General features: G+C 57.9%; 2 protein-coding genes and 1 long non-coding RNA gene across 7 annotated transcripts in view; 1 reads left to right on the forward strand and 2 right to left on the reverse strand.

The window, feature by feature from the left end:
- MMEL1 (membrane metalloendopeptidase like 1) overlaps window positions 1-22,916 on the forward strand; it is a 31,187-nt gene extending 8,271 nt beyond the window's left edge. The window contains exons 2-23 of one of the 5 annotated variants that reach the window (XM_074334235.1): window positions 4,546-4,623; window positions 5,303-5,362; window positions 6,356-6,517; window positions 6,764-6,844; window positions 9,117-9,212; window positions 9,531-9,649; window positions 10,182-10,247; window positions 11,553-11,687; window positions 11,769-11,858; window positions 14,540-14,676; window positions 15,018-15,111; window positions 16,618-16,746; window positions 17,236-17,334; window positions 17,830-17,913; window positions 18,323-18,426; window positions 18,692-18,750; window positions 19,197-19,316; window positions 20,221-20,354; window positions 20,460-20,525; window positions 21,008-21,103; window positions 21,485-21,561; window positions 21,642-22,916. In XM_074334235.1, coding sequence (XP_074190336.1) covers window positions 4,546-4,623; window positions 5,303-5,362; window positions 6,356-6,517; window positions 6,764-6,844; window positions 9,117-9,212; window positions 9,531-9,649; window positions 10,182-10,247; window positions 11,553-11,687; window positions 11,769-11,858; window positions 14,540-14,676; window positions 15,018-15,111; window positions 16,618-16,746; window positions 17,236-17,334; window positions 17,830-17,913; window positions 18,323-18,426; window positions 18,692-18,750; window positions 19,197-19,316; window positions 20,221-20,354; window positions 20,460-20,525; window positions 21,008-21,103; window positions 21,485-21,561; window positions 21,642-21,741 — 2,186 coding nt within the window. In that variant the 3' untranslated portion in view covers window positions 21,742-22,916. Of the gene's footprint in view, window positions 1-4,545; window positions 4,624-5,302; window positions 5,363-6,355; window positions 6,518-6,763; window positions 6,845-9,116; window positions 9,213-9,530; window positions 9,650-10,181; window positions 10,248-11,552; window positions 11,688-11,768; window positions 11,859-14,539; window positions 14,677-15,017; window positions 15,112-16,617; window positions 16,747-17,235; window positions 17,335-17,829; window positions 17,914-18,322; window positions 18,427-18,691; window positions 18,751-19,196; window positions 19,317-20,220; window positions 20,355-20,459; window positions 20,526-21,007; window positions 21,104-21,437; window positions 21,562-21,641 lie in introns of those variants that run through there. The other 4 variants (XM_074334233.1, XM_074334232.1, XM_074334234.1 and 1 more) reach the window with 4 other exon arrangements.
- On the reverse strand, window positions 6,355-8,768 carry LOC141572061 (uncharacterized). Its single transcript, XR_012497102.1, has 4 exons — window positions 8,635-8,768; window positions 7,999-8,114; window positions 7,762-7,900; window positions 6,355-6,486 (listed from the first exon to the last, which is right to left on the reverse strand). It is a non-coding gene; the product is annotated as an uncharacterized LOC141572061 (long non-coding RNA).
- Window positions 22,917-23,036: 120 nt separating the features above from the next.
- PRXL2B (peroxiredoxin like 2B) lies at window positions 23,037-26,939 on the reverse strand. The gene is made up of 7 exons (XM_019757113.2): window positions 26,069-26,939; window positions 25,591-25,795; window positions 24,895-24,946; window positions 24,269-24,332; window positions 24,103-24,178; window positions 23,687-23,805; window positions 23,037-23,213 (listed from the first exon to the last, which is right to left on the reverse strand). Exons 1-7 carry the CDS (start codon window positions 26,129-26,131, stop codon window positions 23,121-23,123), a joined length of 672 nt encoding a protein of 223 aa, XP_019612672.2. The 5' UTR covers window positions 26,132-26,939; the 3' UTR covers window positions 23,037-23,120.
- Window positions 26,940-27,261: the final 322 nt, after the last annotated feature.

The following is a 27,261-nucleotide window of genomic DNA, read 5'->3' on the forward strand; positions in this document are numbered from 1 at the left end:
TCTTGTGAGCAAAATGGAAATGGTGAATTGTGCACACTTCTTGTGACAATTGAATGAGGCAACATAAGTTAAAGGGCAAGGTGGAAAACGACTCTCTCTCTCGCCTGTGTCACTTTGGGAAATGTGGCCGCAAGAGCCCAGTGTATCTTCAGGGAGCTCAAGAGGCTGCACCTGATAAACTGAGCCCAGGAATTCCCCCGATGGGGAGGCTGTGGCAGCCTGTGCTGGGAAGGCGTGGAGATAATCAGAAAGGGATGCAAGTATGGAGGCGGTGTGAACCTCTTCAGCGCGGGTACTGTGTTCTTGATGTGTCTGACTAGACTGGAAACGAGACCGGAAACAGTGCTTCTGATCTCCGTAACACTGTATTCACCCAACTTACCCTTGTTTTCGCTTTCCGGCGCTCGATGTTTCTTCCCACCAATCTGGGCTTCCAACTGGTTTCATGTTCTTTCTGTATGAAGATAGGTCTTCAGCGTTTGTTGTAGTGCACGTGTGATGCAGACACATTCTCTCAGCTTGCATCTGACATGTCTTTAGTTTACTTTCAACTTTTAGATATATTTTTGCTATCAAGACCACAATGAGATGCCACTTCACCCCTGTTAGAATGGCAGTCATCAAAAAGACAAGAGATAACAAAGCATTGGCGAGGATGTGGGGAAGAAGGAGCGCTCGTGCACTGACGGTGGGAGTGTAAATGGGTGCAGCCGTGATGCACAACAGTGTGGAGGCGCCTCAAAAATTGACGAATAGAGCTACCTGATGACCCGGCAATTCCATTCCTGGGTCTTTATCCAAAAACTATGAAAACACGTATTCACAATGATATATGTACCCTTATATTCGTAGCAGCCTTATTTACAATATCCGAGACATGGAAACAACCTACGTGTTCATTGATGGATGAATGGATAAAGAAGATGTGAGACACACACACACACACACACACACACACACACACACACGAATATTACTCAGCTATAAAAAAGATGAAACACTGCCATTTGCAGCAAGGATAGATCTTGAGAATATTATGCGAAGTGAAGTAAGTCAGGTGGAAAAGGACAGAATTGTATGATTTCACTCATATATGGGATGCAAAACAGAAAGTAACAAGTGGACTGACAAAACAAATGAAAATAAACTCATAGATACAGGCAACCAAGGGTTGCTCACTAGAGGGGAAGGGGTCGGAGGGAGGGCGAAGTGCGTAAAGGGGGTCAAACATATGGTGACGGAAGGAAACTAGACTGGGTGGATGTTTACTTTCCAACTGTGTCTTTTCTGTGGTGACATGTCTTTCCATATCTTTTTTAATTGGAATGTTTCTTTTCTCATTGTTGAGTTTTAAGAGTTCTTTGTACATTTTGGATACAAGAATTTTATCAGATATATGTTTGTAGATATTTTGTCCCATCTTTTCATTCTCTTCACAAGTCTTTCACAGAGCAGAAGTTTTTAATTTTAATCAAGTCTAACTTACCAATTTTTTTTCCTTGCATGGATTGTGCTATTTGTGTTGTATTTTCAAAGTCAGCACCAATGGCAAGGCCATGTAGATTTTCTCCTGTGTTTTCTTCAAGAAGTTTTATAGCTTTGCATACTGTATTTATATCTGTGGCTCATTCTAAGTTAATTTTTGTATAAGGTGTAGGGTCTGTGTCTGAGACTTTCAGTTTGTTTTGTATATGGATGTGTAGTTGTCCTATTCGGAATTCTTACTGAATGACTATCCTTTCTCCATTGAGTTGCTTGCTCCTTTGTCATCAGTTGGCAATATTTGTGTGGCTCTGTTTCTGGGCTCTTCATTCTGTTCCCCTGATCTACCTGTCTCTCCTTTTGCCCATAGTCTACTGTCTTGACTACATGTAGACTTACAATAGGTACTGAAATCAGTCATGTGTGTCTTCCAACTTCATTTTTCTTCATCATTGTGTTGTCTATTCTAGGCCTTTTGTCTTTCCATAGAAATTTTAGAATCATTTGGTCAGTATCTACAAAATGACTTGCTGGGACTTTGATTGGTATTATTATGAATCTATAGATCAAGTTAGGAAGAACTGACACCTCATAAACTTGTCTTCCAATCCGTGAACACAGAATAGTCCTCCATGTATTTAAGTACTTGACTTTTTTCATTAGTGTTTTGTAATTTTCCGCATATCGGTCCTATACATATGTTGTTAGAGTTACACCTAACTGTTTCAGTTTTGGGTGCTATTATAAATGGTATTGTTTTTATAATTTCAAATTCCAATTATTCATTGTTGATACATAAGAAAGTGATTGACTTTGTATATTAACCTTGTGTCCAGCCACCTGCTGTAGTATCTTATTAGTTCTAGGAGTTTTTTGTTTGTTTGTTTGATTCTTTGGAGTTTTCCACATAGATGACCATGTCATCTGCAAATAGAGAGAGTTTAATTACTTTTTTTCCTATCTGTATACCTTTTATTTCCTTTTCTTGTCTTATTGAACTAGCAGGACCTCTGGTACGATGTTGACTAGTCCCAGTCTTCGGGAAATGATCCAGTCTCTCACCATTAACTATAATGTTAGCTCTGGGGGTTTGTAGATGTTTTCCTCAGTTCCGGTTTTTTCGTCGTTTTTCTTTATGCTTCACTTTGGATAGTTTCTATGGACCTAAATATGTCGACATTTAATTCTTTCTTTTGCTGTATTCAGAGTTCCGTTAAACTTATAAAGTAAATTCTTCACTTCTTATATTGCATTTACATTCAGTTCTTTTTTTAGTTTCCATTTATCTGGTAAATGTATCGCATATCGACATATGTTGCCATCTTCTGAACAAGACCCCTTCACTTAATTATCATAGCGATTTTAGGCCCCTTGTCTGCTAACTCTGACATCTGGTCACCTCTGAGTCAATTCTTTGGGTTGTTTTGTTTTTTTTGTTTTGTTTTGTTTCTTGATTGGGGGTCTCATTTGCCTGATTCTTCATATGATAGGGTTGCTCCCAGCTTTCTTGCCCTGGCCCCGCCTTCAGTCATCCCCACCATGCCCTCAGGGGAGGCCCCGTGAAAAAGGACTGGCACGCTGTGACCCCCACGCCAGCCCTTGTGCAGGTGCAAAAGGCTTGTGACAAGTTCCTCCAGCTTCAGTCTCCCCCTCCCCCTGCCCTGGCCAAGGTGAAAGCTGCCACAGGTCCCTTCTGTCCTGTGAGGGCTCATCCCTTTGTGGAATACCATCCATTTAGGTTTCTTCGTGTCCTCAGCCCCCTGCTGGCTTTCTAAAAGCTCTGCAGTGCAGTGTCTCCAGCTGCGTGTTGGGGCCACGGCTGCCATCTCGTCCTCATCAGCAGCCGAAATCCTCCTCATCCCTGTCGTTTTTGTCCTCATCCACTCTGTCAGTGAGCGCGTGGCCCTTGAGGTCACATCTCATCTCTTGTCCCAAAGCTCTGGGCTACTGAGATTGGCAGGCAGTGTGGGGACTCGGCAGCCACTCACCACTTCTCTTCTGTTTCTGATCGGTGGACTGTCCTCCGCTCCGGAGCTCAGATTTGCCTCCATGCATGTATCATGCAGCACTTTTCTCTCCTTTCCGCTGCACTGAGGGCTCCTGGAGCGCAGGCCCCGTGCCAGGCTCCTGGCTGAGTTTCCAGGGCCCAGCACCTGGCTGGCTGACCATCAGCAGGTGTAGGTGTAATGGATAAACATGCGACAAACAGAAGAGCAGCAGAAACACCTCCCACCCACCCCAGACCACACGTTTCCTAACATTCCTGCAAATGGCTGTGACCCCACATTTCCTGGCTGCCCACGCCCTCTGAAGACTCTGTGGCCAGGGCTGAACCAGGACTCACCCCTGCCCCCAGCCCTGACCCAGACAAGCCCTGTCCTCGGCCCTCCTTCCCGCCAGGTGCCCACGCCTCTCGGTGGGAAATTCAGCCACAGCCAGGCTGGAAGGTGGCCAGGCCTGGCGTGCACTGTCCCATGACCTGATTCTCCCCTTCCCTCCGCCTTGTTCCTCGTCCCCCTCACCCTCCTCCAGCTAGAGGTGACAGCCCACCACAAAAGGTCCTGCCACTGATCGGCAGTGTCCCCCCCCCCACCTGCCCCGTGTAGAGCAGGGATGAAGGAACGATGGCTGTGCACCTTCAGCGGACAGTGGAGCTGGGGGTGGCCAAGGGGTCTGACAGTGACCCCCCCACAGGACATCCTTTCCCCTAAACGAGCCTGTTCCTGCCATGGTAGGACCTCAGGAGCTGCCTGCCCTGCATGAGGTGGGACAGAGCATCCGCAGAACTTCTCTGGGGGCAAGAGGTCCTGTCTCAGGAGGCCCCTGGGCCCTGGCAGATGCAGGGCCCACGGTGGGGAGGGTCCAGGAGTGGGCTGGCAAGCTAGGAGAGGGTCGGAGATGAGTGCTGCTGGGGTCCCCGTGTGTTGGTTCCCTGGTGACCAGCCCTCCCTGCAGAGGGGAGGGCCGCAGTGCCATGCAGGGAGCCCCAGGGCACAGGGGAATGCCAGTGCTGTCCCACGTTGCCCCAGCTGGAGGCCAGTGCTGAGAGCTGTCTCTCCCCAGGGAAGCAGCTGTCACTCCTTACTAGCCGGCTTTGCTTCTCGCAAGAAGAGGAGATGGCTGTAGAAAGACAACCCCGAGGTAGCCTGCCCCCACATCCAGCACGCCCAAGCAGGGGCGGGAACAGGGCCTCCAGCGGGCTGGGCTGGGCCCTCAGCGGAAGGGCAGGGAACCCATGGCCAGGCCAGGTTTGCGGCAGGCCCAGGGTGTTCGGCAGCGGGCGGGGCCCTGCCTGGGACACCCAGAGTCCCATGGGAACAGAGGACAGTGGCAGGGATGCAGCCGTCGCACAAGTCACACTGTCCCCCAGGCTCAGGCACTGCTGCTGAGCCTGGCAGGTGCTCATTTGCACAAGGGGGTGTGCTGAGCCAGGCAGTACAGGCAGGCTGCCTGGAGGAGCTGGCCCCCGATGAGGTGAGAGCTGGCTGGACAGACAGCAGGAGGGCACCGTGGCCAGCTTCCACCCTGGGGGCCTGGGGCAGCTGTGGGGTCAGTGGAGGCAGAGGGTGTAAAGGAGCATCCATGTCACTGCAGGAGTCAAGACAGAATGAGGTTCACCCACATCAAGGCCTCAGGCCTGGGCCACCGTGTGACAGCCCTCCAGACTGGCCCTCAGGGTCCCATGGGGAGGCCCATGGGGGCTGGAGATGGTGTGGAGACCAGGCCCCAACTGTTCCACCCTGGGCCCCACCCCTGTCCTGCCCCCCCACCTCACCTGTGCCATCTGCCTCTATGTGCTCAGTCTGCTCCTTGCCTACAGCCATCAAGGAGCCGGTGGAGAAGGGTGACATCTGCACCACCCCAGGTTGTGTGATAGCAGGTAAGCCCCGCCCCTCCACACCTCCCACAGCCCTGCCTGAGGCCAAGGGGCATTGCGGCCGGTGGGCAGGCCTTGGCCCTGCAGGCTGGCGGGACTGCAGTGGGTGAAGAAAGCGGGTTCTGCTCCCATTTGTCACATACACAAACCTGGACCCCCCGGACCCTCCCACCTGCTCAGGTCCCTGTCTTCACCCAACCCCAGGGTCTCCTCTGCATTCACAGAAAGAAAAGCCACACAAATGAACATCCTTAATCAAGTTTCCTCCCAGGAATTCGTCTTAAAATTGGGGGCCCTATGCTGCTACTTGCAGATTTAAAAAAAAAAAAAAAAGTGGAACTAGTGTGAGGAAATACTAGTGACAAAACTCAGACATACGGTCTTTCTGCCCACATTGGGGTTGTGGGTAGTTGTGGTGGTACTTCCTTTGAGATCCCAACCAAGTGGATTAGAAGGCACGGGGGCCCTGGGGGGCCTGGCGGACCTGGGGGGGCAGCCCACCAACTCCCCTGAGAGCATTCAGCCAGGAACTGGCTCCCACTGGCCCTGCATGCTCAAGGTTCTGCGGCAAAGCCATGCCCTGTGACAGAAAGCAACCCCCATGTGGTGGGTGAGAGCCACCCCCACCACCACCACCACCCCAAGGACAGAGTCTGGGCAGAAGGCCCTAACCAGGAGCTGACAGAGCAGGGCCACCAGACGAGCACCTCCTGTGAGCCTGCAGCCTCGGCCCATTCCCTTGGCACGCTTGTCAGACTGCTGGCTTCCTGGATTTGCAGAGGGAGACATGGAGGATCAGAGAGGTCATGGGGATCCAGGTCATGTGGCTGATATATGGTGGCCCTAGAAGTTGAATCCCCTGCTTCTGACCCCACTGAGGCTCAGAGAGAGTGATTAACACTCCCAAGGGCACACAGCTACAATTGAATGTTGGACAGCCCTTCAGGCATCCACAGCTGGGTCCCCCTTCTTCCTTGCCAACTTGGGGGTGTGCAGCCGCCAGGATCCTCCAGAACATGGACCTGTCCCAGGAACCCTGTGACGACTTCTACCAGTACGCGTGCGGAGGCTGGTTATGGCGCCACGTGATCCCTGAGACCAACTCCCGGTACAGCGTCTTCGACATCCTGCGGGACAAGCTGGAGGTCATCCTCAAAGGTGAGCCGGCTGCCACCTGGGGGTGCACCTGGTGAGGCTATGTGTCTGCCCCACAAGAGGGCAGACTTGGGGCCCATGGGGACAGTCTGCTGAGCCCTCTGTCCAGTGGGCACAGGGGAGAGAGGATCCCCTGAGATAAAGGCCTGGCTGGAACAGAGGGACCATCTCTCACTGAGTGTGGAGATCTTCGACTTGGCCCCCCATCAGCCACCCAGGCCTCTGTCCAGCTTTCTCCTCGGCCCACAGGGTTGCTGGAGAATTCCACCAGCAAGGACCGGCCGGCCGTGCAGAAGGCGAAGATGCTGTACCGCTCCTGCATGAATGAGGGTGAGTGTGGGGGGCTGGGGAGGCAGGAGGCATGAACGAGAGTAGGCGTGGGGGTATACGCATGAACCACAGTGAGTGTATGTGGGGGGGGTATGCATTAATGAAAGTGAGCGTGGGGGGCCTGGGAGCTGGCCCCTGCAGCAGAGCATGGAGGAATGGGTGCCCCTCAGGACTCAGGCCAGAGAGCTGTGTGCTGTGCCCCCCACCCGGCCACTGGTCCAGGCCCCCCAAAGCACACAGACTTACAGCCAGCTGCCCATGCCCCCAGCACAGAGCACACTGTTCAGGTAAGAGGAAGACAGTGAGAGGCCTGCTGGGGGCCCCAAGAAAAGTGTCTGTGTGTATATGTATGTGTGTGTGCATGTGTATATGTGTGTCTATGTATGAGTGCATATGTGTATAAATGTGTGTGTTAAAGAAAAAATGATTCCTGACCCTTGTTAAAATTGGTGAGGCAGAGTTTCCTCAGGGCCATCTCAGTAGGTGTGGGAACCACTGGGATGGGGTTTTGCCTTGGGGGACAGACATGGGCTCAACCCCAAGTACAGCCCGGATAAGCGGGGACCTTATAGCCAAGGGGCAGGTGGAGTCAGTGGATGGAAAATTACCCAGAGGAAACCTCAGGGCTGAGGAGGGATTCTGGCTAATCCACCCCAACAGAAGTCTTACTGAAGGCGAACCAGGTGGTCAGAAGTCACCTGGGGGGGGGGAGGGATGAGGACCCTGACCAGATATGGAGGGTGGGAGTTCTGGTTAAACTGACTCCGCAGGGTTCTTGTTAAAACTGGGTTTTATAAGGAAGTGCACAGGCCTGAGTAAAGTCTGGTCAAAAAAGAGTGTGTGTGTGTGTGTGTGCGCGCTGTGGGGAGGGTGTTGCAGGATTTCTCGGTGCTTTAGTTTCTATTAAGAGGACTTACACACTTGGGAAACCTGGCCTGTCTGCTCCTCTGTCCCTGCATGGGGGCTTGCAAACCCAGTCTGTGGGTCAGCTGCTCTGGGGAACTGGTGCCCCTCCTTAGCGCCAAGGTTCAGGCCGGCTGTTTTCCCAGGGGTCTCCTGGAGGATGAGATTTGTTTGTCATGTACTGACAGCAGGGCTCGTTGGGACTCCAGCTATAAGGGGACGCCTCCATGAGCCCCACGGCTTGCACACACCCAGGCTTGTCTCCTCTCCTCCCAATGGACACAGAAGTTCAGTTATCCAGACTGGCCAGCACCCAGGGGACTTCCTGTGCTCCCACTTGTATGGCATTTCTGGCCTGAGAGACTGACTATACGAAAGGACAATGGCAAAACCGGATATTAAAAGACAACTCTGATCCAAGACCTCCACCAGGAAGCCAACCCATCCTCTCTGGGATCCAGCCCAGGCAGCCAAACATAGCCCTCTAACAATGGGCCCAAGATGGCAGCTTCCTGAGTGCTGTCCCCACTTTCAATCCAGGACCAGCCAGAGGAGCCAAGGGTGCCCACAACCCATCACGTGGGACACCCGCTTCTAGCCAATGCTTCCAGTTCCCCAGGCCACACCCCAGGCCACGCCCCAGACCACAGGCCACACCCTCAGCATCCCAGGCCACACCCCCAGTTCCCCAGACCACAGGCCACACCCCAGCCCCACAGGCCACGCCCCAGATCACAGACCACACCCCCCAGCTCCCCAAGCCACACACTCAGCCCCCCGACTGCATCTCCATCAGGGCTCTCCTAGAGCCCCTTTCTCCCCCAGTGAGGTTCTCCCCCTCTGCTGCCCGCCCTGATGTCCCTGCTTTTCTCATTTGGGCATCTCACTTTGTTTCCCCACTGTGTTCGCACATTCACTTAGTCTTCCGGTCAAGTTCTCCCACGCTTCTTGCCAGATCGTCACGGCCCTGGAGGCGTGATGTTTTACACTCTGCCCCATGCTGGCACTCCTACCCAGACTGACCCCTCACCCCCTTCTAGGCCACCCACTGTATTCCCTGGGCGGCTCTGAGCGTCTCCACTCCTGGCCCCCAGGCCCCTCTCAGGCTGGCTCACCCCCCAACCCACTCACCTGCTATTAGCCCCAGGCCTGTCCTCCTTTCCTGCCCTCTTTGTCCTGGGGGTGCCGTGCTTTTATCAGTGCCCAAGCCGCCCTTGACGTCTGGGTCTCATCTCTGCTCTTTCCAGGCCCTTCCGTGTCCTATAGTCTGACGGGAGGGTCGGGCTTTGGCTTGGCGTGTGGACTTCCTGCACGTCTGTGTGTGTGTGTGGGGGGGGGGGGGCTGACCACCCACTGTTCCTCCCCCGAGGTGTGATAGAGAAACGAGACTCTCAGCCGCTGCTGCGTATCTTAGAGGAGGTGGGAGGCTGGCCGGTGGCCATGGACGCGTGGAATGACACTGTAGGTAAGGCCAGGGCCTGGGCAGCCTTTCACAGACAGGGGGCCCTGAGCCCGGGGACCCAGGGCTCCCAGCTCTGGGTGTGGGCTCTGCATTCTGGCTCCGCTCCAAGTCAGGGGCCAGGCACCCACAGCGGGCAGCCCCCGGCACACATGCTGCTCTCAGGACCCTGTTGTTCCCTGTGGACTGTGGGGAAGTGCACCCCCATGTGCTCCTCTGCCCTCCGAGGTCTGGGCTTAGGAGGCTGGGATCCACTGTCGGACGAGGGGCTGGGCTGGGACCCAGGGGCCCGGCCGGTCCCCAGCGCTGGCACTGTCTCCCCAGGCCCCACCTGGGCGCTGGAGGAGCAGCTCGCTGTGATGAACACGCAGTTCAACAGGCGTGTCCTCATCGACCTCTTCATCTGGAACGATGACCAGAACTCCAGCCGGCACATCATCTACGTATGAGCTGCACCATGGGGAGGGTGCCGGGTCCCCCTGTCGGGCTGGGCTCCCCCAGCACAGTGGGGAGATGGCCAGGGCCATGGCCAGAGGGGCAGGCGAGACCTGGGTATGCTCCCAGGCCCCTGCGCTGGTCCATGGCTGTGGTGTGGGGAACCAGCTGCCAAGGCCCCGTGTCCTGATCAGAGGTCCATGTGCTGAGCTGGTTCTCAGGACCAGCCGTCCAGGCCTTTGGTGCCCAGGCAGGAAGCCTGACCTCAAAGAGCCACCACTGCCATAGCTGGAAAGCCAAAGGGAACCCTGTGGCGAATGTGCTCCTTGACCCTGCAGATGCCCACACCCCCTCAGCCCGTCCCCGGTGGCCCTCTGCCCGTCACTCACCAACCAGGGCTTGGGCACCAGGGTACCTGTATGCACCCCAGCATCACCCCCTTCTAGATCCTAGGGGGAGGGGAGAGGGCTGCTGCCCGCCTCAGCCAGGCTGTGGGGACCCCTGGTGCCTGGCCCAGGTTCACAGCCTCTGTGTCTCCAGATAGACCAGCCCACCTTGGGCATGCCGTCCCGAGAGTACTATTTCAACAAGGGCAGCAACCAGAAGGTGAGTCTGGGCAGAGCCCCTGCCCCCAGCCCCTGTCCTGCCTGCCCCCTCTGTTCTGGGCCCCTCTTCCCATCACTTCAGGGTCCACTGGGGCCCAATCCCCATGTGTACTGCTTGGCCCTGGCCCCCACAGCTCGCCTTTGTGAGCACCTGGATGAGGGGAGCCTGGCGCTGACGGCTGAGGACGAGCTTTGTAACCTTCGTAGGGATTGTCCCCAAACCCTCGGGGATCAGCTCAGCTCAGCCCAGCGGCTCAGAGGAACACACCCTGCCAGGCCCATCTCACCATCAGGACTGCGGTCCACACTGCCAGTTTTCTGTGTGGGGCCCATAGAAACGTGGATGCACGTGCCCGGCCCCTGGACCTGCTCCCTTAGCCATTCTGCATCCAGGGAGGAGAGAAACCAAGCAGTGGCAAAGCAGGCAGGACCAGGGCCAGCCGGGGGTGGAGGGAGAGTTGGGAAGGAAGAGCAGGAGGTGTGAAATGACCCACAGGCTCGCGGGGAGCAACAAGTGGGCCTCCTGGCAGAGGTAGCCAGGAGCGAGGCTGTGGAGGATGGGTAAGCCAGGAGGAAAGGCGATTGTGGCAAAAAGAAGGCGCCATGGGCGGGGAACCAGACCAAGGGAGCGCACTCAGCAGCCAGGCCTGGGCCCTCTGGAAGGGCTCCCGCCCAGCGGCCATGGGTCAGGCCAGGCAGCGGTCATGCCTCTGTGGCTCCTGCCGCAACAAGGAGCCCCCACCATGGAGCACGACGGCGGCGGGCCCAGGCAGGGCATATGTCACGTCCTCAGGACCCAGTCCTGATCCCTGGGCTGAGGCCAGCCTGGCTAGAGCAGCCCACCCTGATGTAACCCTGGCACCTGATGGCCCTGGGGCCCTGGACCTTGGCCAGCACCGTGTGTGGCCACGCAGTCCAGCAAAATAAGACTCCTGGTCATGCAGAAGCTCAGGGGCACGGGGTCATGCCCTGGAAGGGCTGAAGCGGGATGCTCACGCCTGCGCTGTGTGGGCGTGGCCTCCACGTGGGCCTCCAGCATGGGTCTGGGAACCGGGCACAGTCCACCCAGGGGCAGGCTTATCAGGGAGTGTGAGTGACAGCTGAGGGCCTGGCCTGGGAGGGCGTGGCCGTCTGACATGCCCCTCCCAGCGCCCCCACCGGGACAGCCAACGCCTGCTGGCCCAGGTTGGCCGCTGAGCGTCCTGGAAGCCTGCTCTGTTGTACGCCCACCCCACCCCCACAGACAGCTTGACGAGGGCCAAGGATGCTCAGGCCGCCCAGCTCCATCCTGTGTCCTTTGGCCCAGGTGCGGGACGCCTACCTGCAGTTCATGGTGTCGGTGGCCACGATGCTGCGGGCGGACATGAACCTCTCTGAGAACAGTTACCTGGTGTGGGAGGACATGGCACAGGTGCTGAACCTGGAGACGCAGCTGGCGAATGTGAGGCCTGGTCCGCGGACAGAGGGCGGGACCGGGGCCCTGGCCACCCACCCCTTGTGACCACACCCCGCCCTGGTACAGGCCACGGTCCCCCAGGAGGAGAGGCACGATGTCACCGCCCTGTACCACAGGATGGAGGTGGCCGAGCTCCAGAATAAGTTTCACCTGAAGGTAAGGCCGGGCATCCCTGTGGTACCAGGCATTGGCGGAAGGAGGCCACCTATGGGGCAGACCCTGGCCTCCGCCCACCCCATACTTTCTGCCTTTCTCATTTAAGCCTCAGAAATAGCAAGGGTGCCATGTAATTGGTCACCCAAACAGGGACACTTCCCACCAGACAGCAGATGTCAACTGGGTTGTCTGGGAATGGGGGGCGGCCACTCCATCAGTGAGGTGACTGCTGTGATGACCCGTTTTCTGAATAGGAAACAGGCTGGGAGGGGTTGCTGATGCGACCTTGTCTTGGAAACCCCCACCCAGGGCTCAGGTCCTGCTCAGAACCGCAGCACGGCTGTGCCCACCATTCTGCCAGTCCCTGACTGAGGACCACCCCCCACGACCAGGCCCTCGGGCTCTTCCCTCCCTGTGTCCAGACCTTACACACAGGGACTGAGTCCTGATGGGCCGGCCTCGTGGAGCAGCCTCCTCCTGCAAAAGGAGGGGCAGAAAGACTGCTCTTGCCTCCACCAACTGTGGCCACACAGAGGGTGGAGGGCATGGGTGGAGATGGGGCCAAAGTCAGAGGGAGGAGGGCACAGGTGGGGACAGACTCAAGGTGAGACGGAAGAAGGCAGGTTTAAAATAATCCAACGTATTGACTTAGCAAAGACAGATCCATCTTTTCTTCATGGCTAGTGTCCTTTGTGTTCTGGGTGAGGAATCGTTGCCTCCCTCAAGGTCACTAGGTCTTCGATCAGCCTCGAGTTAATTTTTTTAAGGAACAATGTAGGAATCATTTCCTTTCTTCCCTACGAATGTCCAGATGAGGGTGTCTGGGTGACACAGCACCATTTCTTGAAAAGACTTCCGCTCGACGCTGCTTGGCAGGTCACCTCTGTTTTAAAAAATCACATGTTTGTGTGTCGTGTGGTGTGTCTCCACGTCTCTGTGTGTGTGTGTGTGTGTGTGTGTGTGTGTGTGTGTGTGTGTGATTGTGTGTGCACCTGTGTGTGAATGCTCTCCCTCATTGCAGCTTTAGGATAAGTCTCACTAGCCAGAGTAAGTCTACCAAGTGGTCCTTCTGGGTCGTCTTGATTCCTCATCTTTTGCATTTTCTCACAGAACTCAGAGTCAGCTTGCCAATGCCACACAGAAACCTGCCACGATGTCCATAGGCATGGCTTGGAATCTAGTATCAGTGTGGGGAAAATCAGCGTCTTTAGTGTTGAGCTTTCCAATCCATGAAACATATACACGCACATATTTACATTTTCTTTCATTTCTCTTTTTATAGTTTTATAGTTTTCTATTTCAAGGCCTTATATATCTTTCATTAGATTTAGTCCTAGTTTCTTTTTTAAATGTATTGTTGTAAATGGTGTTTTATAATTTACCTTCCTCTTTGTTGATAGTATACAGAAATACTGACCTTGGATACAGCAGTTTAATTCAATGCACGTATTAGTTCTAACACTTTGTAGATCCTTTCAGATTTTATGAATACAAAATCATGTCCTTTGTGCAAAGGAAAAGTTTTATTTCTTCCCTTTCAAGACTTACTGACCTCATTTCGTTTACTTCTCTTACTGAACTGGCTAGAAAGTTCAGCTTAGTGCTGACATCTTGTTTCCTTCCTGATCTCAAAAGAAAAGCTCGTGTGTATGTTTGTTGCTGCTGCTATGTAGACGCCCTGTGTCAGATTATGAAATTTATCTTCTATTTCTAATCCGATAAGAGGTGTTACCATGAATAGCTGACAACTGGTATTAAAGGACTTTCTGCAGCTTTTGAAATTATCATATGATTTTCTTCCTTTATTCAGTTATCAAAAAAGATTTCCCTCCTTTATTCAGAATATATTGATTTGATTTTCCAAATGTTGCACCAAATTGAATTCCTTGAATAAATCTAATTTGGCTGTGATGTGTCATCCATCCATAGGTATGGATGGATTCTAGTTGCTGATATTTTGCTTACATTTTTGTTATTTATGATCATGAGACTGGCCTATTATTTTCTTCTCTTGTAATATCCTTAGCTTGGTATATGTTATTCTTGGCCCCATAACGTAAGTTGAGAAGAGTTTTTATTCTTCTCTGGAAAGTTTGAGTAAGATTGGCAGTATGTCTTCCTTGAACATCAGATACCATGTTTCCCCGAAAATAAGACCTAATCAGAAAACAAGCCCTAGCATGACTTTTCAGGATGACATACCCTGAACATAAGCCCTAATGTGTCTTTTGGAGCAAACCTTAATATAAGACCTGGTCTTATTTTCGGGAAAACATGGTAGTACCCACTGGAAAGCCAGATGCGTCTAGAAATTTCTACATGGGAATATTTCAAATTAAAGATCCAGTTTATTGCACATAAGACTATATTTTCTATTTCTTCTTTAGTCATTTTTGGTAAGTTGTGTTTTTCTAGGAATCTTTCCAGTACATTTTTCAAATATATTGGCCTAATCTTATCATTTCATGGTCTGTTGGCTCTGTAGTGATGTCACCCACATTTTCCCTCATTCTAGTTATTTGTGCCTGATTTCTTGAATAGTCTTTTGTGGGGCTGGGTTTCTTGGATGCCCAGGCACTGCCTCTCTCTCTGTCTCTCTGTCTCTCTCTGTCTCTCTCTCTCTCTCTCACACACACACACACACACACACACACACACACACACACTCCCTCTTTTCCCAGGGATTTAACTGGACCCTCTTCATACAATCTGTGCTATCTTCTGTCGCAATCGAGCTGCTGCCAGATGAGGAAGTGGTGGTCTATGGCATCCCCTACCTGCAGAATCTTGAAGAGATCATTGATATCTACTCAGCCAGGTGAGGCCCAGGGAGGGTCGCAGGAAGCCTCAGCGTCTCTGCCCCTGCTGTCCCCTCCCCAATAGCTCCTCCTCTCAGGAGAGGGCCCCACAGAGCACTGACTCTAAGGCATGAGGGACGTGGAGAGATAAGTACTACTGGCCAGTGGAGCCTTCCCTTGGAGATGTGAGCCCCTCCTGAGGCACTGCAAGCATTCCGGGGTAGACAGGCTCTGCCTGGGGGCTGTTGTGGAGGTTTTCTCTGGCACCTGCCCTCCCTGCTTGGAGCAGCACCTGCTGGCCAGGGCCGGGCGCTGCATACCCTCCCTGAGCCAGCGCTCTGCCGTCTGCTCCCGCCTGCAGGACCGTGCAGAACTACCTGGTCTGGCGTCTGGTGCTGGATCGTCTCAGCAGCCTGAGCCAGCGGTTCAAGGACGCACGCGCCAATTATCGCAAGGTGCGTGAGACCCCGCAGAGGCGGCCGTCATTCCCTCATGCATACGGTTCATGATACTGAGCACGGCTGTGGGCAGGCAGGCACTATGGCCACGGGGTCAGAGCCATGGACGAGGCCGGTGGACAACAGGAAGGGAACAAACCAGAGAGTCACTCTTTTAGAACCAACCAGTATGCCATGAGGGTGGGGGTAAGGGCAGGGGTGAGGGCAGGGGCGACCTTTCCATGGAGGTGATGCCAGAGACCTTAAGGAAAAGGTGATGCGGGCGTGAAGAGACTGGGGCAGATTCCCCGGCAGCAGAAACAGCCAGCACAGAGGTTTGGCAGCAGGGCGCCCCGGGCCAGCTCGGGGAAGGAGGCAGGTCAGGGAAGGAGGCAGGGGCTGCCACCAGGGCCATGCAGAGCGCCGACCCCCATGCATGGAAGCCGCCGGGTGTTAAGAGTGGGAACCACAGTCTGAAGTGCTGCTTGTGTGGTCTGGCTGCCTGCTGGGGTCACAGGGTAGAGGCAGGGGACCCGCCTGGAGGCCCTGTGGTCATGGTGTCTGTTCTGGAACAATGAGCTGTGGGCTGTGGCGTTGGAGTGGAGGCAGAGTGGAGGCTGGTGCAATCATCCAGTGGGATGATGGGCTGGACCAGGGTGTGGGTGGTGCATGGCTTCAGGAGAGGCTTGAGATGCTGCTGACAGACGGGCGAGGCATGTATACCCAATACGGGGGACAAGGGACGCAAGCGTCAGGGGGACTGCGAGGGTCTCTGCAGGCAAATAGGCTGGGTGGATGCCCTCCACTGCGATGGGGCACTGGGCAGAGCAGGTTGGGGCACATCCAGGCTCCTGCACATTGGGCTGGAGACATGCACTAGCCAAACATTGGGGAGGGAGCTGATTCCCAGAGCTCTGGGGAAAGGAAAAGAGTCACGCTGACTTCTTGGGGGGCAGGAAACCCCACAGCCCAGGAAGGTGTAGCCCATCGCCGGGCGGAGCTCTGGGCTGGCCGATTTGGGGCCAGGAATCTGATGGAAACGTATTTCCATCTTGTGCCCTTGTACTCCTGGGGACAGATGGGCAGGTGTTTTCATTGTCACTTGGGTAATGAGAGAAAACAGGGGCCCAGACAGCCAGTGGCCGAGCTGGACGTGGTCCCTAGGGCCACTCTGGAATTAGTGCCAAGTGTGCTTTGGGGAGGGGCTGGAGTCTTGGAGGGCAGAGTCCGGCCAGATAGCCAGGCCAGGGTGGCGAGGACAGAGAATGGACGAGGAGGAGCTTGACACTGGTTGGGGCCCCTACCACCCTCTGGGGTGATGGCCCAACGCCCTGCCTGGGTCAGGGCCCCACCTCAAAACTGCACACTCCGTCCTCGCCATGCCCACACCCGGCATTCAAAGGCACATCTCTGAGTTCATCCTGTGTCCCCTACCAGCCCCGGGGCCGCCTGAGGCCGAGGCTGGGGAAGTAGATGTCGGTAGGTGTGATGGAATGAATGAATGAATGAATGAATGCCCGCCAGGCGCTGTACGGCATCACCGTGGAGGAGGTACGCTGGCGGGAGTGTGTCAGCTATGTTAATAGCAACATGGAGAGCGCCGTGGGATCCCTGTACGTCAAGGAGGCCTTCCCCGGAGAAAGCAAGAACGTGGTGGGTGCTCGCTCGGTACTCGGACATGGCCAGGCAACCCGCAGGGGACGGCCAGACGGGTCGGGCACAGGCCCAATCACTACCATCAGGCACTGTGACTCCAGGCTCCTGGAGGGGGCCCTGCTCGCCCCCCAGCAGCACATGTGCACTCAGTGGCACAGGGATTGGAGTGGGGAGCTCACATTTGCCCTGTGCCCCATCACACAGGGGAGGCCAGGGGAAGCCCTGCCCATCCGGGGCCTCTGGCTCCCAGCCAGGCATCAGCCCCCTACCCTGACTCTGCAGACTGCCTGGGAAAGGGTACAAGTGTGAGTCCTGGGGTGGGAGGCCCCCTAAGACAGAGAGCAGCAGCAGGGACCCTGTCCCGGGGGGGTCATTCATCCCAACCCCACCCGGAGCAGCCCGCAGCTGGGAGCTGTGTTTTGGACCAGACTCCTGCAGAGACCCCAATGCTGGTCATCCAGGTACAAGGGCCATGTGCTCCCCCAGGTCAGAGAGCTCATTGACAAGGTGCGGGCAGTGTTTGTGGAGACCCTGGACGAGCTGAGCTGGATGGACACGGCATCCAAGAAGAAGGCCCAGGAGAAGGTGGGCGGGCCCTGGAGTGTCGAGATCAGGGCCTCCCACCAGCAGAGGGCAGCCCCCGGGGTGATCACCACCACACCCCCTTAGAGTGAGGACAGTGAGGCTGGAGGTGGCTGGCTCCGGAGGGAAGTGTGGGCGGAGACAGGACTGGAAGCTAAGCCTGGGAGACCCTCCAGCACCCCAGAAATGGGGGGGGGCGGCTATGGCCTCAGGGAGCAGGGCACCCAGCATTGAGCTCAGGACCTACCAGGAGCCCCTCTAGGCCAGTGTGACAAACAGAAGCCAAGTGACTCTGCCTGGCCGTCACCCCACCAGATCCCAGGCTGCCTGTCAGTGCAAAGGTGGCCTGGAGCCGAGTCACTCCACATTCTGCACCCATTAAATGCCCCCGCAGCCTGCAAGGGGGTGTGAGTCCCCTAGTCCTTTACCCACATGGTGGAGGGCAGAGCCAGGATGCCCACAGTGGGGCAACAGGGCCTGGCGCCCTCTCCTCCCCAGGCCATGAGCATCCGGGAGCAGATTGGGTACCCCGACTATATCTTGGAGGAGAGGAACAAGCACCTGGATGAGGAATATTCCAATGTGAGCCCCTCCCCCAGCCAAGGGGCACTCAAGAGCCCCGCGTGTCACCTCTCCCAAACCGATCTGCCCCTGAACCAGCCCCTGTGGACCAAGGGCTCTTGGTTACCTGGGGTGGGGAGGGGTGCTCTGTCACTAACTTGGCCACGTCACCATGTGCTGGGGAGACTCTAGCATTACCCTCTGTTATGGATGGGGAAACTGAGTCCAGGGGAATGAAGGAACCTGCTCAGAGTCACGTAAATGTGCAGAGCCACGTTTGACGCCCAGCCCAGTCTCTCTGCACCCAGAGCTGTTAGTCACAGTCAGCCTGCCCAGCGAGGCCAGTCCCCATCTGCCCTTGGGCTTCCCCCTCTCCGGGCCCCTTGAAGATGCACCCACACGCCTGGCAGTGACTTCCCCTCTCCTGTAGCTGAACTTCTCGGAGGACCTGTACTTTGAGAATGGCCTGCAGAACCTCAAGGCTGGTGCCCAGCGGAGCCTCAAGAAACTGCGGGAAAAGGTGGACCAGAACCTGTAAGTGGGGCACATGGGGGCAGCTGGGGAGGGCAGCTGGGTCTGACTCAGAGCCCACCCCCGCCACACCACTTGCAAGGGGTGCTCAGGCAGAAGGCAGGTCTCTGGACTGGCCCAGACCCTGCCGTGGCTGTCGGCAGCACTGGTCCCGTGGTGTGGCCACAGTAGCATGGGTCCTCAGGGTGGGCTTTGGTCAGCCAGGTAGGGAGCCCAGGGGGTGGGTCCCAAAGGTGCAGGCTGCAAATGACCCACTCATTTATCCCAGCTGGATCATTGGGGCCGCCGTGGTCAACGCATTCTACTCCCCAAACCGGAACCAGATTGGTATGTCCACCCCCTCCCCGTCCACCCCCACCCCTCCAGTGCCAAAGGTAAGCCTGCATTGAGCAGCCCCCACCCTTCCTCCTGAGGTCACCCGCAGCCTGTTCTTGGAAGGGGTGAAGGTACCACCTCTCACACCTGTAGGAACTTCACGCCCTCACCCCACCCTCAGGGAAGTCCCCCTCCTGTGTCTGTGATCAGGGCGGGGGGGGGGGGCAGCAAAGACTATTCCCCCCAGAAGGCAGCACAGAAAGGTGGAGAGAACCTGGACCTGCCCCACCCGAGCCCTGCCCCCAGGCTCGGAGCTTTCTCAGCTGTGACATGGGGGTGTGTCCTGACCTCTACCTCCCGGGCTGTGGGATGAAGTGGCAGGATCCCTAGAGGTCCCGGCACACAGGAGGTGTGCCACTCACAGCTGTCCTTGTCCCCGCATGCCTGCCCCGGGGCAGTGTTTCCTGCCGGGATCCTGCAGCCCCCGTTCTTCAGCAAGGAGCAGCCACAGGCCCTGAATTTCGGAGGCATCGGCATGGTGATCGGGCACGAGATCACCCACGGCTTTGACGACAATGGTAGGGGGCTGCTGGGGGGTCAGAACTGTACCTCCAAGTCACGTGCCCCCCTGCACCAAGCAGCAGCCCTGAAAGGGGACTGAGCGCCAAGTCAGGCCGCCAGGAAGGGGCCCTGGGGCTATCCATCCAACCTCTTTGTGATTTAGGAGGGGACACTGAGGCCCAGAGCATGGAAAGGACTTGCCGGGTCCCCAGAGGAGCTACAGTGGCAGAGCACCCCTGGTCGGTGCTCCGGCTCCGGGCAGAGGGAGGGAGGAGGGGGCCCAAGGGCTCCAGCACCTGATCCTGACTCCACTGCATTAACTGGCCAGTCCCCTCCCTGCGCCTGTGCAATGGGGACAGCGACACTGTTGGAGCACAGTGAAGCTCCGTGTCCTGGGCTGGCATGGGAGCCTGGCCCAGTGTATTCCAGGTCAGCTAGCAGCCTCCAGCCTAGGCTTGTACTGACCGGACATTCTCGCTTCCCACGTCTGGGTGACGATATCCTGCCTGGTTCTAGTGGCCTGTGACCAGGCACGGACTCAGCTGCAACCCAGGGAGGCTGCTTCTCCCATAAAGCTTGACCATGGGCACTTTCCGAGGGCAGCCCCATGTCTCCAGGGACCGCACCCACCCTCACTCAGGGTTTAAAGTGTCTGCACATCAAGAAGTGTCATTGAACCACAGTGCCTCTGGGACCTGAGACCCCAGGTCCTAAGCTCGGGAGTGGCATGAAAGACCACCTAAGCCCTCTCTCTCCTGGGGCCTGAGCCATTGTCTGTGACAACGTGCCAACACCTGTGAGCAGGGCCCATTCTCTGCTAACAAACATGAGCTCCAGACTCTCGGGTTCCTGCAGGACGCTGGGGCGCTGGGCAGGCAGGGCCACTCAGACAGCCCACCTCTGCCCCCGTCCCTCCCCCAGGCCGGAATTTCGACAAGGACGGCAACATGCTGGACTGGTGGAGTGACTTCTCCGCCCAGCACTTCCGGAAGCAGTCGGAGTGCATGGTCTACCAGTATGCGAACTACTCCTGGGACCTGGCTGAGGGGCAACATGTGAGCGAGCCGTCAGCAGTGCAGCCACTCGCCCCCCACCCAGGACCGTGCCCCAGCGGGGGGAGGTGCAGGGCGCGGCCCAGCCATGCCATCTCCTGTGTGCAGGTGAACGGCTTCAGCACTCTTGGGGAGAACATCGCTGACAATGGAGGGGTGCGGCAGGCGTACAAGGTGGGTGGAGGAGGTGGGGTGGGGGCCTCAGCATGGCAGGGACTGCCCCCCGCCCAGCCAAGGTGCTTCCTGGGACCGACCCTTCACCGTCTGCACTGGGAGGCAGCAGTGCCCTGTGGGGGCCCGCCTAGCCGTAGGTGGGCAGGCACGGTGGCTGCTCTGCCCACATTTCACCCCAACCTTAGCTGAGGCTTCCACACTTAGGGAGGCACTGTCCACCTCCAAGACAGTGAAATCACCACAGCCTCAAGCATTGGGAGGCAGAAGCCCATTCTAGTTGGGCGCCGTGTAGGGGGGATACCTGGGAAGGGAGCCCAGCCAGTGTAGGCATCTAGATAGCCACCGAGTAAGGTGGCGAGCACCCCTTGCCCCCAGGGTGCTCCAAGGGCCCTAAGCTGCAGAGGCAGGACCTCCGTCTGCCAGGGCGGTGCTGTCCCAGGAGGAGGGCAGGTGCAGGCCCAGCCCCCGCTTGGTGCTTGCAGGCTTACCGAAAGTGGGTGGCAGACGGCGGCAAGAATCAGCAGCTGCCAGGACTGAAGATGACCTACGACCAGCTGTTCTTTATCAACTATGCCCAGGTAGGAGCCCTGAGGCCCCTTCCCACCAGCCTGGCTCCCCACTCACATCTGTGGAGCGCTCCCACTGTGGGGTGTCTCCAGGGACACCGTGGGCCGCAAACCAGGCAGAATCAGAAATAACCTGCCCAGACTGCTACCGGGAGGAAGGGGCGGAGCCTGCGGGCTTCCCTCCGTCCACCCAAGAAGGAGCGGGAGGCTAGCAGGACTCCTTCCTGCCTGGAGAGAAATGACACCACACTGCCCTTCCCCGCTACCATGGCCGCCCCCCTCCTTGATCCGCTCAGGTCCCCCTTATTCCTCGTCCCATCCCCAAGACCCGACCCTCTCCCCCCAGGCCCTCCCCTCCCGAGTCCCGCAGCCACGCCCCTCGCGCACCCACAGGTTTGGTGCGGATCTTATCGGCCCGAGTTCGCAGTCCAGTCCATCAAGACTGACGTTCACAGTCCCCTGAAGTACAGGCAAGTAGCCTCTGCGTCTCCCGTCCCCCGCGTCCCCCGCTCGGGCCAGCGCCTTCTCAGACCCCTTCTTCCTCCCACAGGGTGCTGGGCTCGCTGCAGAATTTAGCCGCCTTCGCGAACGCATTCCACTGCGCCCGGGGCACCCCCATGCACCCACAGGTGCGATGCCGCGTCTGGTAGCCCAGGCTGAGCCGCGCTGTGCGGCCCACAACCACCCGCCGCCCTAGGCTTCCGCGGAGACAGTGCAGCCAGTGGGGAATTGCGCCGGAGCCGCGCCACGCCCAGCCTCCACAACCTGCCCGAATGCAGCCGCTGCCCTGGGGAACCGGGGAGTGAGTGGAGCCCCCTCCACATCCGTTCGCTAGGGTCCACGCGGCCCTGTCGAAGCCCTGTAGACACGTTTAACTGTCATCCGCCCAGCCAAAGTGCGTCTTTGTCAGATGTCCATGAGCTTCCGACTTGAGCTAAGTAAACACTGCAAAGAAGTCCGCTGCCTTGTCTGTCCAGCAGGCGGGGCAGGCGTCCGGTAGCAGGGACCAGAACGTAAGCGCCCTCTGTCCAGCCACTGCATCTGGTTCTGCCGCTGACAACTGCCGGCCTTGGGCAAGACAGCGGCCACGTGGGGAAACTGCAGGGCTACTGGAGAAGGAGGGGCATTCCTCACACGCCCGTCCCCCCAGGGTCTCTGTGCTGGGGGCACAGCAGTGACCAGGATGCCACCAAATGCCCGCCCTCCAGGACCACACATTCAGATGTGGGGAGGGGCTACTGACAGGAAGGGGCCCAGGTCAGGGGTGGGGGGAGGGGACCCAGGGCCAGAGCACAGAATCTAGATTTGGGGTTTTATGGAATTAGAAGCCAGTGGAGAGGTTAAACCACAAGGGGCCATTGTCACCTGCCCTGGGCCTCTAAATGACCACTGAGGAGGAGGACTGGATCCAGGAGGGAGGTGGAGGTAAGCAGGACCGCCAGCTAAGAGGCCACTGTGGTCGTCGAGGCTCAGACCAGAGGGGTGCAAGGGAGGACCTGAGAAGGTCATCTGAACCCACTCAGACCAGAGAGCGCCCGAGAGGAGGTGCGGGCAGCGTTCTGCTTTGGACCGGTTGGGTTCCAGGTGCTTGTTGCACCCCTAAGGGAAGGAGTGTGTGTGGGGGGCCGGATGTACCAGCCAAGACGGCCCCACCCAGCCTCCCTTCCTAGCAGGGAGCAAATGACAATTCTCACATCAGGGAAGGTCCTTGGGGCAGACCAGCCCTTCCCCACAAAGTCTCTGATTTTCTGCCCAATTCCAGTGGAGCAATGGAGACCATGTCCTCCGTGAAACCCATTTAGCCCCCGTCAGACACGGGGCAGGGCTCCCGTCCAGGTCCTGGGGAGTTTCCCGACCCCTGACCAAAGGCCTGAGGTCTCCAAGGAGGCAGCCCCACTGGCCTTGAGGACGCAGGCTCCCAGCGGATGAAGAAAACACTGCCCAGTAACAGAAACCGCAGTGTAATGCTCAGTTACCCGCTGCCCACGCAGGGTGCAGCATGCCAGGCCAGAAATTGCAGAACAATTCTTCACATCCAACTTCCATTGTGCCCAGCACAGCAGATGCCTCCCACATCCTCAGAAGCCTGGGGCCTTTGCCTCGAGCCCGTCTCCTCTTCACACTGTGGAGGCAGCAGAAACCCCATCAGGCCAGCCACTCCCCAGGGCCAAGAGCACCTGGGGCCACCCACGGCCATCTCTGGCCCAAGTAGAGGAAGGAGCGTGCTGGCCACTCTTCTCCATTTGGGACACAGGACATCAGCCACCAGGACCACCCTAATGCCAGCTAGTCACCTTGGACAAACCCAACCCTCCTAAGGCTGAGAGGACGGGTAGACAGGCCTGCAGGCCAGGCAGTCACCGCCCTCTGTGTGGCCCTGCTGTGTCTGCCATCCAGCCACCCTGCCCCTGATGTTCCCTGCTCTCAGCCTGTTTCTCCTCTACGAAGTGTGGTGACATTAACATCCTGGGGTGACCTAAAGCCCTCAGGATCCAGCTCAGCCCCTGAGCATGCCAAGCGCTCGACCCAGGAGAGTTGGGTGCGTGTGTGGTGGGGTTTTCTTAGCAGGTAGAGCCTGCCCAGGTCGGAACTCACCTGGGGCGGCTTGCTGGCACAGACCTCCGCAGAGATGCCCAGGGCCTTCAGGACACTCTCCTGGGGAACGTAGTTGCCTACGGACTTCTGGATGAAGTGTAGCAGCACTTTGTTACCACCTGCAGCAACAGGGGGTGGTCAGGGTGCCCCTGGTGCCAGGAGGAGGGACGCAGCCTCCAGCCACGACCCCACCTGCTTGCTGACTCGAGTGAGCTGTTCTGCCACACCCCACCCATCTAAGCCCACACTTGGAGCCAGGCCACACCATAGAGGAAGAGCTGCCACCAGGCTGACAGCCAGAGGGAGGGGGGATCACGCATGGTCACCAAGCTCACCAAGACTTTCTCCCTGAGGATGTGGCCCTGGCACCCACGTGACCAGGCATTGGCCCCTGACATCCCTCAGCCCCATCCCACCTTTGCTGACCACCAAAAGGCCTCCGCTCTGCAGCAGGTCCCCAGACAGGTTCCCCCAGATGCCGACAGCCATGGCCTGGAGGGAGGGGAGCAGGCCCAGGTCAGCCCTAGACAGGAGCCCTCAGGAGGCCACGCCCAATCCCCAGGGACCCTGGCTGTCACAGACCTTCAAGGCCACATCACGCACTGGCTTCTGCAGGGCGGCTGGCAGGATGCTCAAGCTGTTGTACCTGCGAAGACACAGCCGGCTTGTCCAGGCTCTGATGCTTAGGGGACACTGAGCCCCAGCGCCTGCCCCCAGTCTCCACAGGATGCACAGACCAGTTCTCACAAGCAGACCCCACCCCATCTCAACAGGCGCTCAGAGGAGGCACAGAGCAGCCCGGCCAGCAACCAGCCGTGCGGGTCCACAGAAGCACCTGCCCAGCGAGCAGCAGTTGCTGGAGCCCTGGGGCACCCAGCCAGGGGCTGACGAGCTGCCATCCGGCAGAGGGTGCTGGGAGCATGGACAGGGCCCCAGCCTGTGTAAGTCTGGGGATCTGGCTTAGCTGGCACCATCAATCACGAGGGTTAGCCAGCCTGTGTGACTGGAGTGGCCCTACGGGGCTCTAGGCTCCCAGCCACTTCTGCAGCCTGTGGGGGGTAGGTCTTGGGTGAGAAGACAGACCCACAGCCCATGAGAGACAGTACCCGAGAGAGCCCGGCAGAAAGGCTGGTCAGAGCGGTGGCTGCTCCCGGAGCCCACTTGCCCAGGGAGAGGAACAATCAGCAATGGGCCCATCGCCCCCTCACCGCTTGAAGCTCAGCTGCTTGTAGAACTGCTTGCTCTCATCCAGGTAGAGCTCTGAAAGCAGAGGCCACAGGTATGTGCCCCAGGCCCACACCACCGCCAGGCGCCCTCCTGCATCCAGCCTTCACTCCACCCTCAGTTCCCAGCTTGCCCACCCGGGGTGGGGAGGTGCAGAGCAGGGCTGAAGCCCAGAAGGGACAGGCGGAAAGGGAGGAGCAGGAGTGGCCTGGACTCTGCCACTGTGCTCAGGGCTCTGCGAGGGCACATCCTGGGTGCCCGGGGAGGGGTCCTGGGACACAGAAGTGGGGCAGCTCAGCCTAGGCTCTTGTCCTGGCTTCTCCTGCAGAGGGGGCATCTGGGAAGTTCAGTGTCTCATCTACAGTGACCAGAGGGGGGAGGTGGGGAAGAGATTCGCAGCTGACCCACTAAAGACCCTTGGTCCTGATCAGGCCAGAGTCACCACTGGGACCTGCTACTCTGTCGTCCACAGTGGGAGGGACATCAGGGCAGGGGGTGCAGATGAGAGCCACAGCTGCAGGGAGCAGGAGAGATGAGGAGAACTGAAACAGAAGCAAGGCCCACCTGGAGAGAGAAGGGGCTGGGCACGGAGGGGGGTCCCAATGCCCTGAGTGTGGGGACAGGGCAAGGGAGAGGCTGAGGGGGAGGCTCTGGGGTGGGAGGGGCGGCATCGCAGGCACCTCCGGAAAAGTAGCCCCCGTCCAGGAATTCCTGCAGGCCCCGGGCCTCGGGCCCCACGCCCACCAGGCGCACGCCGTGCAGGTCCAGGAGTCCCTTGAGGCTGCTGAGGTCCCGGGCGATCCAGCGACACACGATGCAGCCGAAGCGCCGCAGACCGACCACCACGCACGCCTGCTCCTGCCACAGGCTCCGCAGCTCCACGGCCTGCGCGGGGACGAATAAGGGGAGCCGCGGGACCACTGCCCGACCTCCGCATCGTCCGCGCCCCCAGCCCCGCCCCCACCGTGTTCAGCTCGGTGACCTGCTCGGGCCGGAGCCGACCCCGCGCCCGGGCCCAGCGGCCATAACTGGGCCCGCACAACCTCCGCCCCCTACGACCTACCCACGACGCCCCAACGGCAGCCCCAGGTGCCGCTGCCGGGGCTCCCGGGCAGGTATTGGGGGGACGCCCACCGCCCTGCACCCATCGGACCGCACCTCCCCAGTCACCGCATGCTTCAGGACACACGCGCCCACGCGGGCAAGATCTACGGAGTTCATGACGGCCGCTCGCTTCGGCCTCCTGCTGCAGTGAGCGCTCCCGACCCGCCGCGCTCCACCTGAGGTATCCGCGGGAGCCGGGCTCCAGGCAGGGCCACGCCCCGGCCACGCCCCCAGACCGCCTCCCCGCCCCTAGACCTTCTCTCCGCCCAGGTCCAGATTCAGATCGCCTCCTCTCCGCGCAGTCCAAGTCCCCAGAACGCTTCCCCGCCCCTATTACCGCAAAACCTGCGTTCAGTCACCTAGTTTGCATATGCATAAGCCATTCGACCAATGGCGCCACAGCGCTGGCGGCGGGCGGAGCTTGACGGCGGACTGCAGGCCTGCGCCGGTGCAGTGCTGCGCCGGTTCTGGGCCGGCGAGTCCTGGTGGGATGCGTGCGGAGGGGCGGAGCTTGTGTCCCGGGGTCTCGAACCAAAGCAGAGGAAGTAGAGACAGCGTCGTAGTACGTGGTTTGCAGGACAGAGTGAAGGCGAGCAGTGTGAGCCCCCGTATCGCGAGTGTGGAGGCCAGGAGGCTATGGAATGCAGCGCTTTCTCAACTACACGTCGGTGTTCTCTTTAACCATAAAATTCTATCAATTTCATGCCAGCTAAATATCTGCCTTTAACCCCCAACTTAGGGTAAAAAGAATCCGAAGGAGATAGCAGCAGCTACTCGGTGCCTAAGGAGTTTGCCTTGTTTATTCCTCACGACAGCCCTGTGACACCAGTGTGACCCCCCCTTACTGCTGAGGGCCCCAGGCCCTCAGGTGGAGGCCCAAGCCAAGAGGGTGGAGCCCGACGTGACAGACAGTGGCGTCCCATCTGGACGTGCCCCGCCCTCCTGCAGGGTCGTGGCCTGCCTCCCAGGGTCCGCGCACCACTCCAGGGCCTGTAGCAGGCTGGAGGAGGAAAGGCGGCCCCCAGCCCTGGCTTTGGGGAGGGAGAGCCCACACTGCGTTGCACGGCACCCACAGTAGAGAAGGCCCCAGCCCTCTGTTTTCCTGCTGCCGCCTCAGCCTATGGGTAGCGCTGAAGGTCCAGGTACCAGACCAGAACCGAGTCCCTGGGTTAAAAAGAGGGAGTTCATCTCCTGGGGTTTTGAATGCAGGGAAAGCAAAAAGAGGAAGGGGAGGCCACCCAGAAATT

The sequence above is a fragment of the Rhinolophus sinicus genome, linkage group LG06 (assembly GCF_036562045.2).
Source record: "Rhinolophus sinicus isolate RSC01 linkage group LG06, ASM3656204v1, whole genome shotgun sequence".
In the NCBI taxonomy this organism is placed as follows: Eukaryota; Metazoa; Chordata; class Mammalia; order Chiroptera; family Rhinolophidae; genus Rhinolophus; species Rhinolophus sinicus.

Bases quoted from the DNA above. Each gene is read 5' to 3' on its own strand.
- PRXL2B (XM_019757113.2), bottom strand. From the start codon at position 26,131: ATGAACTCCGTAGATCTTGCCCGCGTGGGCGCGTGTGTCCTGAAGCAT. The intron at 25,796-26,068 runs GTGCGGTCCGAT...GTCCCCGCGCAG, and splicing joins AGCATGCGGTGACTGGGGAG to GCCGTGGAGCTGCGGAGCCT. The intron at 24,333-24,894 runs GTGAGGGGGCGA...GTGTCTTCGCAG, and splicing joins AAGCAGCTGAGCTTCAAGCG to GTACAACAGCTTGAGCATCC.